The sequence below is a fragment of the Schistocerca cancellata genome, chromosome 4, assembly GCF_023864275.1.
Source record: "Schistocerca cancellata isolate TAMUIC-IGC-003103 chromosome 4, iqSchCanc2.1, whole genome shotgun sequence".
Taxonomy (NCBI): domain Eukaryota; kingdom Metazoa; phylum Arthropoda; class Insecta; order Orthoptera; family Acrididae; genus Schistocerca; species Schistocerca cancellata.
In genome coordinates, this window is record NC_064629.1 from 724,556,561 (window position 1) to 724,577,204 (window position 20,644).

General features: G+C 43.5%; 1 protein-coding gene across 1 annotated transcript in view; it reads right to left on the bottom strand.

Annotated features, from left to right (window-relative positions):
• Positions 1–20,644, bottom strand: part of LOC126183787 (SET and MYND domain-containing protein 4-like) — a 187,201-nt gene that overhangs the window by 118,464 nt on the left and 48,093 nt on the right. Inside the window, exon 3 of the mRNA XM_049926026.1 lies at positions 13,851–13,935. Coding sequence (XP_049781983.1) covers positions 13,851–13,935 — 85 coding nt within the window. The remainder of the gene's footprint in view (positions 1–13,850; positions 13,936–20,644) is intronic.

Below are 20,644 nucleotides of genomic sequence, written 5' to 3' on the forward strand. Positions count from 1 at the left end.
AAATCACTTCTGTTTTACTCGATGTCTTTCCGTCAATTACTACGAACTGTGACCTCTCTGACGGGAAATCAAGAATCCTGTCACGTAACTGAGTCGATATTCCATAAGCAAGCAATTTCACTACGAGCCGCTTGTGTGGTTCAGTGTCAAAAGCTTTCCAAAAATCCAGAAATACGGAATCGATCTGAAATCCCTTGTCAATAGCACTCAACACTTCACGTAAATAAAGAGCAAGTTGTTTTTCACAGGAACGATGATTTCTAAACCCATGTTGACAGTGTGTCAATAGACCGTTTTCTTCGAGGTAATTCATAATGTTCGAACACAATGTATGTTCCAAAATCCTGCTGCATATCGACGTTAACGATATGGGCCTGTAATTTAGTGGATTAGTCCTACTGCCTTTCTTGAATATTGGTGTGACCTGTGCAACTTTCCAGTCTTTGGGTACGGATCTTTCTTCGAGCGAATGGTTGTATATGATTGTTAAGTATGGAGCTAATGCATCAGCATGCTCCGAAAGGAACGTAATTAGTATACAGTCTGGACCAGAAGACTTGCTTTTATTAAGTGATTTAAGTTGCTTTACTATTCCGAGGATATTTACTTCTACGTTACTCATGTTGGCAGCTGTTCTCGATTCGAATTCTTTTGTGAAGGCGTTTCGGAAGGCTGTGTTTAGTAACTCTGTTTTGGCAGCACTGCCTTCGGTAGTATCTCCATTGCTATCACGCACAGAAGGCATTGATTGTTTCTTGCTACTAACATACACCTACATCTACATTTATACTCCGCAAGCCACGCAACGGTGTGTGGCGGAGGGCACTTTACGTGCCACTGTCATTACCTCCCTTTTCTGTTCCAGTCGCGTATGGTTCGCAGGAGGAACGACTGCCGGAAGGCCTCCATGCGCGCTCGATTCTCTCTAATTTTACATTCGTGATCTCCTCGGGAGGTATAAGGAGGGGGAAGCAATATATTCGATACCTCATCCAGAAACGCACCCTCTCGAAACCTGAACAGCAAGCTACACCGCGATGCAGAGCGCCTCTCTTGCAGAGTCTGCCACTTGAGTTTGCTAAACATCTCCGTAACGCTATCATGCTTACCAAATAACCCTGTGATGAAACGCGCCGCTCTTCTTTGGATCTTCTCTATCTCCTCTGTCAACTCGACCTGGTACGGATCCCACACTGATGAGCAATACTCAAGTATAGGTCGAACGAGTGTTTTGTAAGCCACCTCCTTTGTTGATGGACTACATTTGCTAAGGACCCTCCCAATGAATCTCAACCTGGCACCTGCCTTACCAATTCTGGAATTCTGGAATATTTACTTCGCCTTCTTTTGTGAAGGCATTTCGGAAGGCTGTGTTTAGTAAATCTGCTTTGGCAGCACTGTCTTCGATAGTATCTCCATTGCTATCGCGCAGAGAAGGCATTGATTGTTTCTTGCCGCTAACATACTTCACATACGACGAGAATCTCTTTGTTTTTTCTGCCAGTTTTCGAGACAAAGTTTCGTTGTGGAAACTGTTATAAGCATCTCGCATTGAAATCTGCGCTAAATTTCGAGCTTCTGTAAAAGATCGCCAATCTTGGGGATTTTGCTTCTGTTTAAATTTGGCATGTTTGTTTCGTTGTTTCTGCCTGGTGTGTGGCCAACATTCCTGCACTGAGGGTCACTGATACATGAACAACAATCTGTCCTGTCCACTCCGTCCAGGCGTGGTGTGTTTGCGCAGCCACCTGACCGACTCGCGAACACCTGGTTGGTCCACGATGGCTGACCAGCGCCCAGTCTTCATGACAAACGACATCCCGAACCACACAGTCAGCTGCTCTCACCTGAGCCCGTGACGGGCTGTCTACGAGAGCGCTGAGGTGTGGGCCGTACCGTACTGCACGTCTTCTGGATGGGCACCGGCTGTCTGTTTGCACTTTTGTAATGAAGTACCACTGGGCTGTGCCCGTCTGACTTCTAGGAATGCGCTCGGGGGTTTATGAATATTGTGTTTTGGTTTGTGTGCGTGTTTTTGAGTAAATGTTTGTTCTGTGTGTGTGTTTGTGTGTTTTAAATGTCCCTAAAGTGGCGCGTGAGGGTTAATTTAGGTCTCTTATGTTGAAGGTCTGGACGTTCGCAGCCTAAGTTTCGAATGAGGTGACGAGCCTACGCGCCCCACGCCGCCGCCGCGCCCCACGCCGCCGCCGGCACTGCAGTCTGCCGCAGGTCTGACGTCACGACTCACTGATGGGACGTATCAGCACTTCTTCGTGGCTCATGCTTATACCCTGCCACCGTCCGACGCACTGAGACACTTTGTAACACTGTAAACTGATCATCATCATCATCATTTAAGACTGATTATGCCTTTCAGTGTTCAGTCTGGAGCATAGCCCCCCTTATAAAATTCCTCCATGATCCCCTATTCAGTGCTAACATTGGTGCCTCTTCTGATGTTAAACCTATTACTTCAAAATCATTCATAACCGAATCCAGGTACCTTCTCCTTGGTCTGCCCCGACTCCTCCTATCCTCTACTGCTGAACCCATGAGTCTCTTGGGTAGCCTTGCTTCTCCCATGTGTGTAACATGACCCCACCATCTAAGCGTGTTCGCCCTGACTGCTACATCTATAAAGTTCATTCCCAGTTTTTCTTTGATTTCCTCATTGTGGACACCCTCCTGCCATTGTTGCCATCTATTAGTACCTGCAATCATCCTAGCTACTTTCATATCCGGAACCTCAACCTTGTTGATAAGGTAACCTGAATCCACCCAGCTTTCGCTCCCATACAACAAAGTTGGTCGAAAGATTGAACGGTGCACAGATAACTTAGTCTTGGTACTGACTTCCTTCTTGCAGAAGAGAGTAGATCGTAGCTGAGCGCTCACTGCATTAGCTTTGCTACACCCCACTTCCAGTTCATTCACTAAACATTTCTACAGCATGTGATGCGTTGCGCATCCTGCACTTCCTCACAACGGCATCACGCCTTGCATTGCTGCTCTGTGTGCTACCAGCAGAGGTACTTCACCCATGGCATTACCCACGGTCCATCGTCAGCTTCCTAGGAAACATTGTTTTCGTATCTCTGTGTCACGACTTACAATGTTGCCACGGCATCTATATCTGCATATACTATCACAATTCCTCACATGGCTCTCTACGATCCATTCGTTTACTTAGCCGGAGGCGTTAATGACACAGCGGTATCTGTAAGCCCGCATCTCGTGGTCGTGCGGTAGCGTTCTCGCTTCCCACGCCCAGGTTCCCGGGTTCGATTCCCGGCGGGGTCAGGGATTTTCTCTGCCTCGTGATGGCTGGGTGTTGTGTGCTGTCCTTAGGTTAGTTAGGTTTAAGTAGTTCTAGGGGACTGATGACCATAGATGTTAAGTCCCATAGTACTCAGAGCCATTTTTGGTATCTGTAACAATATTTATTTTCCAGGATGAGTTTACAATACGTAAACTCATCCTGGAAAATAAATGTTGTTACAGATACCGCTGTGTCATTAACGCCTCCGGGCGTATTCTGCACTACTCTCCTGCACTATGCGCCCGGCCTACCGCACACACCGCGAACACAGCTACCCGGGTGGCAACAGTATTCTCATTAATAATTGTACCCGTAATACGTCATCCTGCTGGGCTTCTTATGACGAAGGTAAATGCAAAATGCGGAAACGTTATACTGTGGCGACACTGTTAGCTCTGACACTTCCAATCCTTGCTACCGGAGACAATTACCCCTGCTTGAAGTTCCAGTTTAAGGAATCTATTGCATCGAAATTTAACATCGTCCCAGTTTTCCAGGACCTGCTGAAATCCGTAGAAAACTACATTAAGTAACTTGATGAGCGCTTAAAATTTCTTCTTTCTGGAAAACGAAACATATATTTGACTTTTAGGATTTACATTCGATAGTTCCACAATATGCACATATGAGTTTATTTCTGATCATGTAGCACTGTAAGGGTATACAAAATGGAAGCCCTGAAAGGATAACACATTTCCGTTCACATGTACGTCAGTCAAATCCCATCACGGGCTTTAGTTTTGGTGTGTGTGTGTGTGTGTGTGTGTGTGTGTGTGTGTGTGTGTGTGTGTGTGTGTGTGTGTGTGTGTCTCTGTCTGTGTATGTATGTTTTCCAGTTTTTGTTTGTTTTTTGTTTACCTTCAGCCTCCAAACACTAGAGAAGAGTGGTTGGGTGTCGCACTGTTTCGGGGTTTTGGACAACAAACACGCTGTTCTGCAGTACCCATAAAACAGTGTCAGCAGTTATTTCAGTTGAGAGCACGGTACCAGTGTTCCTTTATTTTCTATCGTCGACACAAACTACTTATAAACCAAAGCCGCCCCTAAAGGAACCAAGACGGTTTTGGCACACCAAGGTCACCAAAATCATTCCTTTTCTTCGAAAGGTACCCGTTGGAAGTACCAACGAAGGCTTCTTATTTTCTTCAGACTTGCTTTTGTTGTTTCTCGGTTGTTCTTACTCGTGAGGAATTGTAGGCAGTCGTTTAGTTTCACTCTGTCTTTATAATTCGCCGAGTTAACGAAGCAAAAACAAGACAATACGTGATAATGCTCGTCAAATTCCATGTGTTTCTCGTTGTAACATTCGGCCAAAGCGTAAACGCGAAGACAAATTAGAATGTGCACGGAAAACTAAATCGTTTAACAGTAGGGTGTAGTGAAACAAAGCCCTAAACGGACTGTTGCACGTTTTTCCCCGACAGAGATTGGGAGAGCCTGCGCAAATTGGCTAGTGCGAGCAAAAGCATGCGTGACTTCGGGCCTTTGCATACGTCCACTTTACCCTTCGCGCAACGGCAGCGAGTACCTAGTGCGCACGGAAAGTTGCATAGGTGTAAACGCACGTTTGACTGCCTCGATTGCTTCGAGAGATTGCTCATACTGTTCGGAGAGCCGCCATATGCCTTCCCCTTGTACAAAGACACAGACTGTTTCGGTGGATGCATTGTGTTGCCCCCGTGAACATCTAGGAACATTGGGAAAGTGTCCTGTTCACGCAAGAATGCTAGTTTTAGCTTGGAAAGTGATCCTTGTCTTCCGTTCATCTAGCTCGCAGTTTGCAATAGTTTCCTAGTGTTATTGTAGCAGCAGATCTGTAAAGATGACACCTTGCAGAGGTATACTGGTTCCAGAAGTGGAGGATGTGGGCTTGGTTTTCGTCTTAAGCATCATATGCACACAGGGCTGGTCTCTCGGATGAGTACATCCACGCACGCATCTAGAATAACCAGCTCCACTAATTTACATCCGATTGAAAGTGCATGGGAAGTTTCGGCCGAAGGAAAGGGTTATCGCCAGACATGCTGGACGGCCTGGTCTACAGCATGTAATGCGGTGCGCATCCTGTACTGCCTCACAACGGCATCACGCCTTGTATTGCTGCTCTGTGTGCTACCAGCAGAGGTACTTCACCCATGGCATTACCCACGGTCCATCGTCAGCTTCCTAGTAAACATTGATTTCGTATCTCTGTGTCACGACTTACAATGTTGCCACGGCATCTATATCTGCATATACTACAACAATTCCTCATAAAGCTTCGTGGCTCTCTACGATCCACTCGTTTACTTAGCGTAGAGTTTACGTATTGTAAAATAAGTACACTGTCTAACAAAAAAAAATGAAGCTCGCAGAACACCAGGTCCGAGTGTGTAAGTGGCTAGAATTGCAACTCTCCCTGACAGAGAGCATTAATATTGTTCGTGTTTAGTGCTGTTACCAGATCTGGTAGGATATACAAGGGGCGTGAATAACGTGAGACGTTGCCTGATCACTGTGAAGGACACGGAGATGCCGCATACTCGTGTGAGATGGCGTTATCAGCGCCTAACAGAGTTTGAAAGAGGTCACATTGTGGGTCCCCATTTGGCTGGCTACTCTAATCGTGAAATATCAAAATTTGTGGGGCTTTCGGATGTGACAGTGGCCAGATGTTGGACTGTATGGGAACGTGAGGACATGCATACTCATCGTCAACGCTCCAGTCGACCACGTCTGACCACCACCATGGAAGATCACTGTATTGAGCGCCAAACAACCACATCACATAAATACCCCTGCCATCTGAGAACAAGTAATGGACTCCTTGCAACATTCTGTGTCATCCCACACCGTCGGTAGGAGACTTACAGCAGCCAGACTATGGAATTACCGCCCCGTGTGTATGCAGCATTTAACACAACAACATACAAGCCTGCGTTTGGAATAGTAGTGTGTTCGAGAAGCATGGACTGCTGATAGATGGCACTGCATTGTGTCCAGCGATGTTCTGCTGTAACTCGGATAACAATCGCCAGGGAGTACGGCGGTGTTCTGGGGAGAGGTTTCCAATGTTTTGGAGAAGCACAGCGTTATTACTCCTGGTGTCATGGCGTGGGGCATGTCTTCAGGTCACTGCTGGTAGTAGCCGGCCGAAGAGGCCGAGCGGTTCTAGGAGCTACAGTCTGGAACCGCGCGACCGCTACGGTCGCAGGTTCGAATCGTGCCTCGGGCATGAATGCGCGTCATGTCCTTAGGTTAGTTAGGTTTAAGTAGTTCTAAGTTCTAGGGGACTGATGACCTCAGAAGTTAAGTCCCATAGTGCTCAGAGCCATTTGATCTGCTGGTAGTGAGTGAGGGAACACAGCAGTACGTCACGGACAATTTGCATCCTCGTGTGCTACCTCTAGAGCAACCCTATCGTGGTGCTATTTGCTCATCCACACATAATACTAATCTCTATGAACTGTCTGCGTGATGCTGAGGTACACCCATGGCCAATAAGATTCCCAGATCTACCCCGATAGAACATATGTGGGACCAACCAGCGTGTCAGTTCCATCCCAGTGCTAGTATCGAGGATGTCAAGGACCAGTTACAACACTTGTGGGTTATTTTGCCAAACAACAGCTTTATGACAACCTTCCCAACCGTATTAGTGGATGGGACCAGTCTAGAGAGGGTGCAACATCATACTGATAAGGGGGCTAAAACTGACAAGTCCTTTTAAATTTGGTACGATTTTATAATCACTGCAATAACATCACATACCTGCTCAATCCGCGAAGTTTTATTTCGTTTTCTCGACCCGTTCTGGGCGCTTCACTTTCTTTGTCAGGCAGTGTTGTACCGATTTTCGGCACGATTGTGTTAAGGTCGATATTGGCATCGCCAGAGATACTGGGGCGCCGAGGGCCCGCTGGCGACGAGGAGAGGAGGGCTGGAGCGTACCGAGCGAGGAAGACAGAACGGCAGAGTGTTGGGGTCCGGATGGTCCGAATTGTGAGTTAATAATTTTGCCACTCTGTCGAAATGAAAAATGGTTCAAATGGCTCTGAGCACTATGGGACTTAACATCTGAGGTCATCAGTCCCCTAGAACTTAGAACTACTTAAACCTAACTAACCTAAGGACAGCACACACATCCATGCCCGAGGCAGGATTCGAACCTGCGACCGTAGCGGTCGCGCGGTTCCAGACTGAAGCGCCTAGAACCGCTCGGCCACCTCGGCCGGCCTGTCGAAATGAGCTGGTGGTGAAACCGAGACGCTTGGGAATTCAACGCTGCTGTGGAACGATAAGCCGTGGGCTCTGCAATTGTATGGACGCAGTTTACGGCGAGCTGTCGCCGATGTCGTTTGTGGGTGTTTTGCCACGGCAGATAAACAGGACAGCGGGGGCCCATCCTGAACACGCTATGCTGTAGCATGTTCGCCCACAGTAAGGATGTCATGATATTGGAGAAGAAAGCAGTGGAATACGGTACGTGTATTAACTTTCAGTGACTTCTGCAGTGTTAGTTTACTTAACTTTTCAACGAAATTAACGATTGTGTAAAAGTGTGGCCAATGCCGGATGGGCGTCGTCATAAAGTTATTATATTTCTTATTGGTGAGCATAATTTTCTGTTATCAGGATTACTCATTGGACAGATTTGAAATTGTCTGTTCTGCGCTGTAGTTCAGTGGGTTATAAATAATACACTATTGGCCATTAAAATTGCTACACCAGGAAGATGACGTGCTACAGACGCGAAATTTAACCGACAGGAAGAAGATGCTGTGATATGCAAATGATTAGCTTTTCAGAGCATTCACACGAGGTTGGAGCCGGTAGTGACACCTACAACGTGCTGACATGAGAAAAGTTACCAACCGATTTCTCATACACAAACAGCAGTTGACCAGCGTTGCCTGGTGAAACGTTGTTGTGATGCCTCGTGTAAGGAGGAGAAATGCGTACCATCACGTTTCCGACTTTGATAAAGGTCGGATTGTAGCCTATCGCGATTGCGGTTTATCGTATCACGACATTGCTGCTCGCGTTGGTCGAGATCCAATGACTGTTAGCAGAATATGGAATCTGTACGAACAGTTCGACGACGTTTGCAGCAGCATGGACTATCAGCTCGGAGACCATAGCTGCGGTTACCCTTGACTCTGCATCACAGACAGGAGCGCCTGCGATGGTGTACTCAACGACGAACCTGGCTGCACGAATGGCAAGATATTTTTTCGGATGAATCCAGGTTCTGTTTTTTAGCATCATGATGGTCGCATCCGTGTTTGGCGACATCGCGGTGAACGCACATTGGAAGCGTGTGAATTCATCATCGCCATACTGGCGTATCACCCGGCGTGATGGATGGGGTGCCATTGGTTACACGTCTCGGTCACCTCTTGTTCGCACTGACGGCACTTTGAACAGTGGACGTTACATTTCAGATGTGTTACGACCCGAGGCTCTACCCTTCATTCGATCCCTGCGAGACCCTACATTTCAGCAGGATAATGCACGACAGAATGTTGGAGGTCCTGTACGGCCCTTTCTGGATATAGAAAATGTTCGTTTGACTGCTGCCCTGGCCAGCACATTCTCCATATCTCTCACCAACTGAAAACGTCTGGCGAATGGTGGCCGAGCAACTGGCACGTCACAATACGCTAGTCACTACTCTTGATGAACTGTGGTATCGTGTTGAAGCTGCATGGGCAGCTGTACCCCTACACTCCATCCAAGCTCTGTTTGACTCAATGCCCAGGTGTATCAAGGCCGTTATTACAGCCAGGGGTGGTTGTTCTGGGTGCTGATTTCTCAGGATCTATGCACCCAAATTGCGTGAAAATGTAATCACATGTCAGTTCTAGGATAATATATTTGTCCAATGAATACCCGTTTATCATCTGCATTTCTTATTGGTGTAGTAATTTTAATGGCCAGTAGTGTAGAATCTAACAGATATGCTAACTGTGAGTTTTTATTTCTGCGTTTTAAATGAAAGTGAATTTTTAAGTTAGTAAGGTACCTTTCTACCATTACGAGTCTGTAAGTTTTTATTTGGAAGTGATGTTGATTGCAACTGTTATTGGTTGAGAATTTATTACCTGATTAATCAAAGGAACAATTATTTAACCAGCCTTTCAATGTAGTGTTTTAAGACTTGTTTTTCAGTGAACTATTATTAATAAGTTACGTAAATCAGTAATGTTGTATAAGCAGTTATTGAAGGCACCCATCTCCATTAGCCAATCAACCATGGCCAGTTGGGACGGCCGTTGATGTAACATTAGGGGACTAGAGGCTATTTGTTGAGTTGTGGCAACGCTAATCCTGTTGTTTGTCGTTCTTGTTGAAGTGTCTCGTCGCCCCTAAATTAAATACTAATTCCGCACAGTGTACACTAAGGAGACAGAAGTCACGGAATAGCGATATGCTCATATACAGATGGCGGTAGCGTCGCGTACAGGAGGTTGTTGTTGCTGTTGTGGTCTTCAGTCCTGAGACTGGTTTGATGCAGCTCTCCATGCTACTTTATCCTGTGCAAGCTTCTTCATCTCCCAGTACCTACTGCAACCTACATCCTTCTGAATCTGTTTAGTGTATTCATCTCTTGGTCTCCCTCTACGATTTTTACCCTCCACGCTGCCCTCCAATACTAAATTGGTGATCCCTTGATGCCTCAGAACATGTCCTACCAACCGATCCCTTCTTCTGGTCAAGTTGTGCCACAAACTTCTCTTCTCCCCAATCCTATTCAATACTTCCTCATTAGTTACGTTATCTACCCATCTAATCTTCAGCATTCTTCTGTAGCACCACATTTCGAAAGCTTCTATTCTCATTTTGTCCAAACTATTTACCGTCCATGTTTCGCTTCCATACATGGCTACACTCCATACAAATAATTTCAGAAATGACTTCCTGACACTTAAATCTATACTCGATTTTAACAAATTTCTCTTCTTCAGAAACGCTTTCCTTGCCATTACCAGTCTACATTTTATATCCTCTCTACTTCGACCATCATCAGTTATTTTGCTCCCCAAATAGCAAAACTCCTTTACTACTTTAAGTGTCTCATTTCCTAATCTAATACCCTCAACAACACCCGACTTAATTCGACTACATTCCATTATCCTCGTTTTGCTTTAGTTGATGTTCATCTTATATCCTCCCTTCAAGACACCATCCATTCCGTTCAACTGCTCTTCCAAGTCCTTTGCTGTCTGTGACAGAATTACAATGTCATCAGCGAACCTCAAAGTTTTTATTTCTTCTCCATGGATTTTAATACCTACTCCGAATTTTTCTTTTGTTTCCTTTACTGCTTGCTCAATATACAGATTGAATAACATCGGGGAGAGGCTACAACCGTGTCTTACTCCCTTCCCAACCACTGCTTCCCTTTCATGTCCCTCGGCTCTTATAACTGCCATCTGGTTTCTGTACAAATTGTAAATAGCCTTTCGCTCCCTGTATTTTACCCCTGCCACCTTTAGAATCTGAAAGAGAGTATTCCAGTCAACATTGTCAAAAGCTTTCTCTAAGTCTACAAATGCTAGAAACGTAGGTTTGCCTTTCCTTAATCTTTCTTCTAAGATAAGTCGTAAGGTCAGTATTGCCTCACGTGTTCCAGGTATAAAATAGCAAAACATAACCAAAGCTGTCATTTGTACTCAGGCGATTCGTGTGAAAAGATTTCCGACGCGCATATGCCCGAACGATCGGAATTAACATACTCTGGGCGCGAATTGGTAGTTGACGCCAGACACATGGGACACTGCACTTCGGAAATCGTTACGGAATTGAATATTCCGCTGTCTACAGTGTCAAGAATGTGTCGAGAATACCAAATTTCAGGCATTACCCCTCAGCACGGACAACCCAGTGGCCGACGGGCTTCTCTTAACGAGAGAGAGCAGTGACGTTGGCGTAGGATTGCCAAGTGCTATCAGAAAAGCAACACTGCAAGAAATAACCGCAGAAATCAAAGTGGGACGTACAACAAAAGTATCCGTTGGAAAATGCGGCGTTATTGGCTGTGGTACCAGACGACCGACGCAAGTGCTTTTCCTAACTACACGATATCGACTGCAGCGCCTCTCCTGGGTTTGTGACCATATGGGTTGGACCATAGACGACTGGAAAACAGTGGCCTGTTCAGATGGGACCCGATTTCGGTTGGTAAGAGCTGATAGTAAGATTGGAGTGTAGCGCAGACCCCACGAAGCTATGGTCCCAAGGCACTGTGCAAGCTGGTGGTGGATCAGTAACGGTGTGGACTTGCAACACTATCCCAATTATAGACCGCTATAGAGACAGCATGGCTGAACATTTTTGCAGGGGACCTCAAACGACTTGTTGAGTCCATGCCACGTCGAGCTGAGCACTACGCCGGGCAAAAGGATGTCCGACACGATGTTAGAAGGTATCCAATGACTTTTATCACCTCAGTGTATGTTATTTTCTTCAAATATTGGGTGCTGGCCTCGTATTAGTAGACCCATGACAAACTGAAAATCCTTTTCAGAAAGTTGAAAATTTCGTATATGTACAGGGCTATTACAAATGATTGAAGCGATTTCATAAATTAACTGTAGCTCCATTCATTGACATATGGTCACGACACACTACAGATACGTAGAAAAACTCGTAAAGTTTTGTTCGGCTGAAGCCGCACTTCAGGTTTCTGCCGCCAGAGCGCTCGAGAGCGCAGTGAGACAAAATGGTGACAGGAGCCGAGAAAGCGTATGTCGTGTTTGAAATGCACTCACATCAGTCAGTCATAACAGTGCAACGACACTTCAGGACAAAGTTCAACAAAGATCCACCAACTGCTAACTCCATTCGGCGATGGTATGCGCAATTTAAAGCTTCTGGATGCCTCTGTAAGGGGAAATCAACGGGTCGGCCTGCAGTGAGCGAAGAAACTGTTGAACACGTGTATCTGGACATGCTGGAAAATTGGCTCATGCCACAACTGGAGACCGACAGCACCGACTTCATCTTTCAACAGGATGGTGCTCCACCGCACTACCATCGTGATGTTCCGCAGTTCTTAAACAGGAGATTGGAAAACCGATGGATCGGTCGTGGTGGAGATCATGATCAGCAATTCATGCCATGGCCTCCACGCTCTCCCGACTTAACCCCATGCGATTTCTTTCTGTCGGGTTATGTGAAAGATTCAGTGTTTAAACCTCCTCTACCAAGAAACATGCCAGAACTGCGAGCTCGCATCAACGATGCTTTCGAACTCATTGATGGGGACATGCTGCGCCGAGTGTGGGAGGAACTTGATTATCGGCTTGATGTCTGCCGAATCACTAAAGGGGCACATATCGAACATTTGTGAATGCCTAAAAAAACTTTTTGAGTTTTTGTATGTGTGTGCAAAGCATTGTGAAAATATCTCAAATAATAAAGTTATTGTAGAGCTGTGAAATCGCTTCAATCATTTGTAATAACCCTGTATTTTAAAAGAGCATATATTAAACTACCCTTGTGTCAAATATTTTTTAAAAATATTTTGCCTTTGTCAAAAAAATCCAAGAATTACCTGCTTCAACAAGTTTTTCTAAAGTATACAGTTTAATGTCACCTCTTGAATTTACCTGCTATCATACAATACGACAGTTGTAAACCAAGTCACAATGATGAGAATCTTGGTAACATCATGCTGCGAGTGCCATTTGTCACATACACCTAGCAACGTCTGTTGATGTCAGTAGAATTGTGCGTAGGAAGTGGCTTTTTTCTATAGATTTGAAATTGGCAAAATGGTCGCTGCGTGATTTTCGTATGCACGAAATATGACAGTAGCACCTAATCACCATCAAACTTGTAAGGCTTAAGGAGATGGGCGAATCAGTTCATCACTGGTTTACAGGTTTATACGAAAGTTCTAAGGGAGTGAAAAGCTCACGATCAATTGTAATGAAGGCTAACGTCAAAAGATGGTTCAAATGGCTCTGAGCACTATGGGACTCAACTGCTGTGTTCATAAGTCCCCTAGAACTTAGAACTACTTAAACCTAACTAACCTAAGGACATCACACACATCCATGCCCGAGGCAGGATTCGAACCTGCGACCGTAGCGGTCGTGCGGATCCAGACTGTAGCGCCTTTAACCGCTCGGCCACTCCGGCCGGCCTAACGTCAAAAGAGTCTGAGGAATTAACGATATAGGTTCATGGCGTGAGAATATAGGACACCAGCTTCAATATGAAGACACTTGCATTCCTTTGACAATCCCATATTGAGTGGAGCTGTCACTATCTTGTTATAGTCACAAGTAGCACATTTCTAGCGGGCGCATGAAAGAGTAAGACACAAATGACGGCAAGCGTCTCAAGAAAAGACGTATTTATATAAAAGAGTAGTTGTATTAATAATAAACATAATTATTATTGTTTCCCGTAGTTGACGTACATTTACATAATTAGTGGTGTGGAAAGAAAACGACAGAGCAGGTTCATTGTTAGCTGTAATATTATTTAGCTCTGATACGAAAAATGAATTTATAGTTTCAGCAATGAGGGCGTTACTTACATGAGAGATGTCGTCGACATGTGCGTGACTGTCGTCATCATTTTCTGGTTGCTCGTCAGTATCTGCGGGTTGCTGGTGCTCCCACCTGTAGTGGAAAACGCAGCTGTCATCTTGTCATTGCGGAATACAATAACTTTTTATTTTGTATCTTTCTATAATAGATATCAAAGTTTGATTTGTTATCAGTTGAACATAATTAACAGATATGTATATGGGGAGGAAAGCGTAAGACAATTACAAACAGAAATGTGGTGCCAAAGGAGTGTCACAGGGCACAGTGTTGCCCAAGTACCTTTCTTTTCAGTTGCGCACGTTATTGCTGTCGTCTTTTATTTCCTGGATCTGAAGGTTCCTGTAACTTAAGGACATGTGTGTGTAACGTAAGGATGTCATTATTGATATTCTTATTAAAATACCGATATCAGCAGCTCATTCTCGGCGGCTGCAATATAGCTTAAGTTGTAGAAAGTCTGGAAGTCACAGGTAGGCGCTTCCCAGTCGTCAAAGCGTCAGTCGATAGCGAGTGACCACGGTTATTGGTTGGACTGCGACCCAGAGGCGTGGACAAGCGTTTAATTCTGAGGTATGTTGAGTCTAATAGGGGAAAGAAAAAAAATATGAGTCGTGTTTGTGGTATATATTCAGAGCAAGTAATTCTGCGAAGTAAAAGTGCGTAGAATCGTGACTTTCAAGTATTTTCGAAGATCGCGTAGTGTTACATAAAGTTTACCACGTCTTAAACATAGGTTGACAATCTGTTGGAGTAACTAAACGACTGAATTTTTCGCACCGTGAGATAGTTGGAAGAAACCGGCATCTATGGTTAAGCGAGCTGAGTGCCGTTCGATTGATGGAATCTGATGAGGGACCGTGATTTGGCTAAAAGTGAAAAATAATCCATGTTTAATTTAGAGAGACTGTTATCATTTCAAGAAAATTGTAAATTATAGTTCATTATACATAGAGGAAGCCGTACGCAGGTTGGTCTAGGCCCACGGTTCGAATAATAGCAAATTGTGTGACTGATGTAATGAACCCCTTTCACTCGTCCGAGTGCCGTAAAGTGAATGAACTTTTCAGTTAAATTCAGAGAAGAAGATGGAAGGTCTGTTACATCTAAACACTCTGCATCTCCTCACACACTTAGTGTCCTCAGCATGCACAATGATTTTCCGAGTGCATGCTGAAAAACATTTGAGAGTGACACATATAATTCATTTTCAATAGGTAGTTAAATTACGTGATAAATACCCACACAAACTGACAACCCCGATTCTATAAATAATCGAACTCCTATGCATAAAACAGCTTCAAAGTCTGATTACTATACAAGTGAATTAATATTTTAAATGTTTGACGTTAAGCTTGTAAGCGAAAAGAAGTTTAGAAAATATCTGAAATTATTTTTAAAGTTTATTGGATGATGCTAAGTTCTCCATCAAGCACTGGATGGGCACAGTCCGAGTAACTTGCGCTCCGTTTTAAGGAAAAGCTAGTTCTTCAGACATGACGTCCTATTTCCTGAACTATGTGTTGTTCAATGACATAATTTTGCAGGTGCATTCAGTGGTATATGTGAATATTGTCTGCAAAATGTATTGCGTGCGGAGTTAGTGTTAAATAAGTAATAAATGGAAACGTCATACCTGATGCTGGAGTTTTATCACATGAGCACCGAAAGTGTAGTAAACTATAAACTTTTTTTCATTTAATCATTTTGTGGGGGCACTAGCGAGAAAATGTTTGTAAAGATTTTAAGTTATGCACGAAGTCTGTTGGACGTCGTTAAGTGCTCTTATTCACAAATACTGTATGAATATATTCTGGGTAATTTGTGTGCCATCAGTTACGCTGCCGCAGAACATATATTCAGTTTCTAGCTGTTATACTCGTCTTGCTGTGTTAAAAAATTAACATAAGATTATTCCTCTTATGAGCAGATTACGACAGCACATTAAATTTTAAAATTCTGTCATCAACTGTATGAAGTATTGAAAATAAAATTTTTGTTGCCCCTGGAAGACGTTAGGTAGGCAACCTGCAACTGTGATTGTGCATTGGGACAGCCGTTTAGTAATTAGTAGACACACAACATTTATTTACGGGTGAAAGTAATATGTTGAGAACAGGCTATATAAGTTGTGGAGAAAATTTAGTAGCCAAGATCGCATTCAGTACTATTTATTCCAGATTACCGGTTTCAACAATTAGGAATTCCATCTTCTGATATTTAAAAGACTTGTTGTTAAACGTCCTTCCATTATGACTGTATCACATACATATCATGTTGACATTCTAGTGGATATTGTGTAGAGCATTCCACACAGGTTTCTCAAAATGAAAATGAAAACCGGTTTCACAAATAAAAACAATGCAGTTAAAAAGCCGCTAGTGCAATTAGGGATGTCACACGCGTAACATTCAACTGATGCCTATTAGATGTTGAATTGCGTAACAGTGCATATTTCTGCACTTTTTCACATTTAGATGAGTTAAATACACCATGGATCGACATTCTTTGAAGTACACAGTTCAGTTCAGTTGATCTGTGTACATCAAGGAATGTAGATCCATGATGTATGTAACTCGTGATGTAAACGTAAAAAAGTGTAGAAACGTGCATAGTTACGCAATTCAACATCCAACAGGCATCAGTGGGATGTTATATGTGCGGACATCCCTAGTTACACAAGGGGCATTTTAACAGTATTGTTTTTATTTGTGAAGCCGGTTTTTATTTTTAAGAAACCTGTGTGTAATGCGATACACAACATCCAATAGAACGTCAACATGGCATGTGTGATAAAGTCGTAATGGAACAGGATGCATAGCAAAAAATGTTTAAAGGTCATAAGATGACATCTTAACTGTTGAAACCCGTAACCAGGGATAAATAGTAATGAATGCGATCTTGGCTATTAAATCTTCTCCAAAATAATTACAGGGCTCTCCTTCGTATCTCTAATTAAGAGAAATTTCAATCAAGTTTATATAAATATTAATAAATTTACGAAACGAAACTGCTAATGAAATTTTCCGAGCACAAAGTCTGAAATATGCACTCTCAGGTTTCCTATCATCTTAAAAAGTCAAGATTTAAAATTTATCCACCAAGTTCTGTTATAGTTTATTTGACGGTATGTCACTGAGTGCGCTTATAAATAATTAAATAAGAACTATCTGTACTGCACACATAGTGAAAGCTAAATAATGTTTTTACAAAACTCTTTATATTTTGATACTTGAAGTAGTTTTGAAAAATCTTTTCAGAGTTACTTGTTTACTGCAGTGAACATATCGAACATAAAAGAAAGGTAGATAAATCTGGTTGTTGTAATTCACCATAACACGAAAGTCTACTGCAGACATCTCATTTGTACGAACTGTCACAGTGTAATAAAATTCTTCTGGGCTTGAGACCGGGTTCTGATATTAGAAAACTAATTTTCGGCTAGTATTGCGGGCAGACCTTATAAGGATGTCTGTTTGTTGTTTGTGCTTTATACAGAGTGCTCTAAAATTCCCCTTACAAAATTCTAATACTCGTATAGGGGACTGAATAGATAATATTTTAAATTGGAACTCATGCCCGGAAACTTACTATTTTCTTGCTACAACCATTTTAAAACATATTGGTTACGCGACCACTTTCACTGGTAATTTATTAGCTTGACCTAGTACATCACTTGTTTCACAATTCCACTAATTATCAACCAAAGAAACAAAAAGGAAACTTAACTAGTTCTCACATACACTGTCTTCCAATTTTGGTGTGCGGCACCACAGTCACGCCTGCTGACCTTTTCTCGAAGCCGTTGCGTAATTGTGGTGAAAACGATGTGCGATCGAGTCTGACGATGTGGATAATGATCTTGATAAAGGTGACGAGCAGCACTCCCGTTACCTTGAGCTTCGCCATATAGAAGAATCAATTCGGTATATTCTGCAAACGTGACTCAACCATGTTCCTCTAACACAGGGCCGGCCAAACGCTGCACATTGTGCAGACGTGTGCGACAGCGAGCGACAGCGACATCTGTTATTAGGCATGTGTCCTAAACGAACGGCGGCGGCTCCTCTTCCCTGTTTATGTGGTACAAGCAAGAGCGCAACATACCCAGTCTCGTTTACCCCTGGTGACCGTAACTTTAACAGAGAAGTACTGAGAAATGGCACGTACTGTGAAAAAGCAAAGAACGGAAGATCTATGTTCTCAGTCGTTTTGATCAAGCATCAGTGATGAAAATCTCCCGCAACTGCTCGCGTTTGTCAATGAGCCGTGCTTTTGTGCCCGATATTAGCTATATCATTTCTCATGACCAGTGATAAACGTGTTTGGATTTATTCCTTTCATAATTAAAAATTATTGTTTACTAACTAACTGTGCACTATTGCCTCACTCTGCTCCATGTTACATTATTATAAGGAAAATTGGTCATTAAACCGATTGTTGTATACTTACATTTAGGTTCTTTAAAAAAAAAAAGTGTGAAGGGCTACGCTCAGCTGAAGTCGATAAAACATAACATTCATCTAATTGTCGGTTATTGTGCAGATTTCAGACGGAACTGATGAAAGATATAGCAATAATGGCACAGGTCATCATCGAGAGGTCTGCGGTTGTCATTCTGTTCAGAGGTCAGTGAGACAGAAATTATGTGGGTATAACTCAGGGCACCGAGAATTAGTTATAGGAAACCTTGCATTAGTTTAATGTTATTTGAAATTATGACTAAGGTTCGTTGGAAGTCGCTAAGTGCTCTCTTTCTTAAATACTAGATCAAAAACACTACGCGTATTTACGTACCGTCAGTCAAGCTGCCTTAATAAAAACCCACAGTTGTTAACTGTATTACTTGTCTTACTGGGTTAAACTGTTAACATAAAAGTAAACGTCTCAATGAGTAGACTGTGACAGTATTTTACATGTTTAATACGCGAAATACCTTCCCATGGTTGGCTTGCAAGCTGTGGAAAGAGCACTAGAATGCGCCGGTACAGAGTATCTCAGCAAGTGGATAAAGCGACATCTGTGCGTAGAAACATGCACTACATGAACGCTGACGGCTGCGGCGTGCACGCTGTGACCCGGAAGTTGCACATGTGCAGGAGCACCGCACGCGTGCAGAATTTCTGGCCGGCCCTGCGAGTCTAACACTTACGTGAAAGAGCCTAGAACAATGTCAGAGAGATATGACAGACGTCAAATGGCATCAGCCGATCAGACGTAACCCCCCTCCCCCCACCATGACTATCCTGATGCATACATATATGGCAAACACATTTTTAAACGGCTGTACCACAGAAACGATACGTTTTCGGACATGGGTTCCAGTGCAAAATATTGTCTAGTCAGCCGCACTACAGGTCCTAGAAGTTCGTAACAGGACTTTTTGAGCACTTTTTATAAATTATTTGAAAATGACTGGGTGTCTGGGCATATGATGTTTTTCGTTTGAGTATCAGAATCAACGAAAAAGGACATCAGATTCTATTGTTATGTATATTTATTATTGATTTTTGTTGGTTATCAGCGAATCCAGTGGGAACTACGATCGTGACTAGTGATGCTTGCGTATTATCCGGTGGCACCTCAGGCCTGTGAGTGCTTCCGGTGTGGTGTTTACGCCACAGGATGGGACATTCTCGTAAGCAGGGGCGGCTCGCCGGCCTGCAGCAGCTGATAACTCAGCTAATAGGCATGCAGCGCTACGTCAAGTTGATAATATCCACTGGAATTGCCGGTTGCAAGTAATAAAATTTAAAATGAACTATTCCGAGCAACAGCATCTAAAATCCCTCCCCGTTGATCCTCTCACTCAATCTGTACATAGTACGCGACAGGCATATACCTATTTTGAAGTAGTATACGCAAAGAAGAACCACTGGCCAGGAGTAGTCACCCTGATGAAGGTTGCCTGCAGGAGTAGCCGAAACGACGGTAGTTTTGTAGGATTGTGACCCGGTCACACATTCACACATTTCAGCGATCACGGACCCTGAAGATCGTGCACTGATCTTTACAGTGTTCCTCCATAGATGGCGAACTTGTGCGCTTTCGATTTAGTTCTCGTGGACATTCAGCTGCTCAGGGTCCTTATGCAGTTCATCCTCCCATCGCTTCCTTGGTGTTCAGTTGGGCGAATACCATCAGATTTCAGTATACACAGCCTTAGCACGGCAAAGTGCCCTCCCAGGCTTATTCTTTGCGCTTTCATCTTCTGTACGATGTTTGGTTGTTTCATCAGGTCGTGTAGTTCTTGGTCCTTTTTATGTCTCCAGATATTATCTTCGTTGATTGGTGCAAAGATTTTTCTAATGATTCAAGATCAACAGGTTCTCTTCATCTTTCTTTGTAGTGCTTAAGGTTTCTGTCCAAATAACAACCCTGGCACTAGCACTCCATCACATACTTTAAATTTGATGGAAGAGGAAGTAGTTGATGATGAAATGGGAGATAGGATACTGCGTGAAGAGTTTGACAGAGCACTGAAAGACCTGAGACGAAACAAGGCCCCAGGAGTAGACAACATTCCATTGGAACTACTGACGGCCTTGGGAGAGCCAGTCCTGACAAAACTCTACCATCTGGTGAGCAAGATGTATGAGACAGGCGAAATACCCTCAGACTTCAAGAAGAATATAATAATTCCAATCCCAAAGAAAGCAGGCGTTGACAGATGTAAAAATTACCAAACTATCAGTTTAATAAGTTACGGCTGCAAAATACTAACGCGAATTCTTTACAGACGAATGGAAAAACTGGTAGAAGCAGACCTCGGCAAAGATCAGTT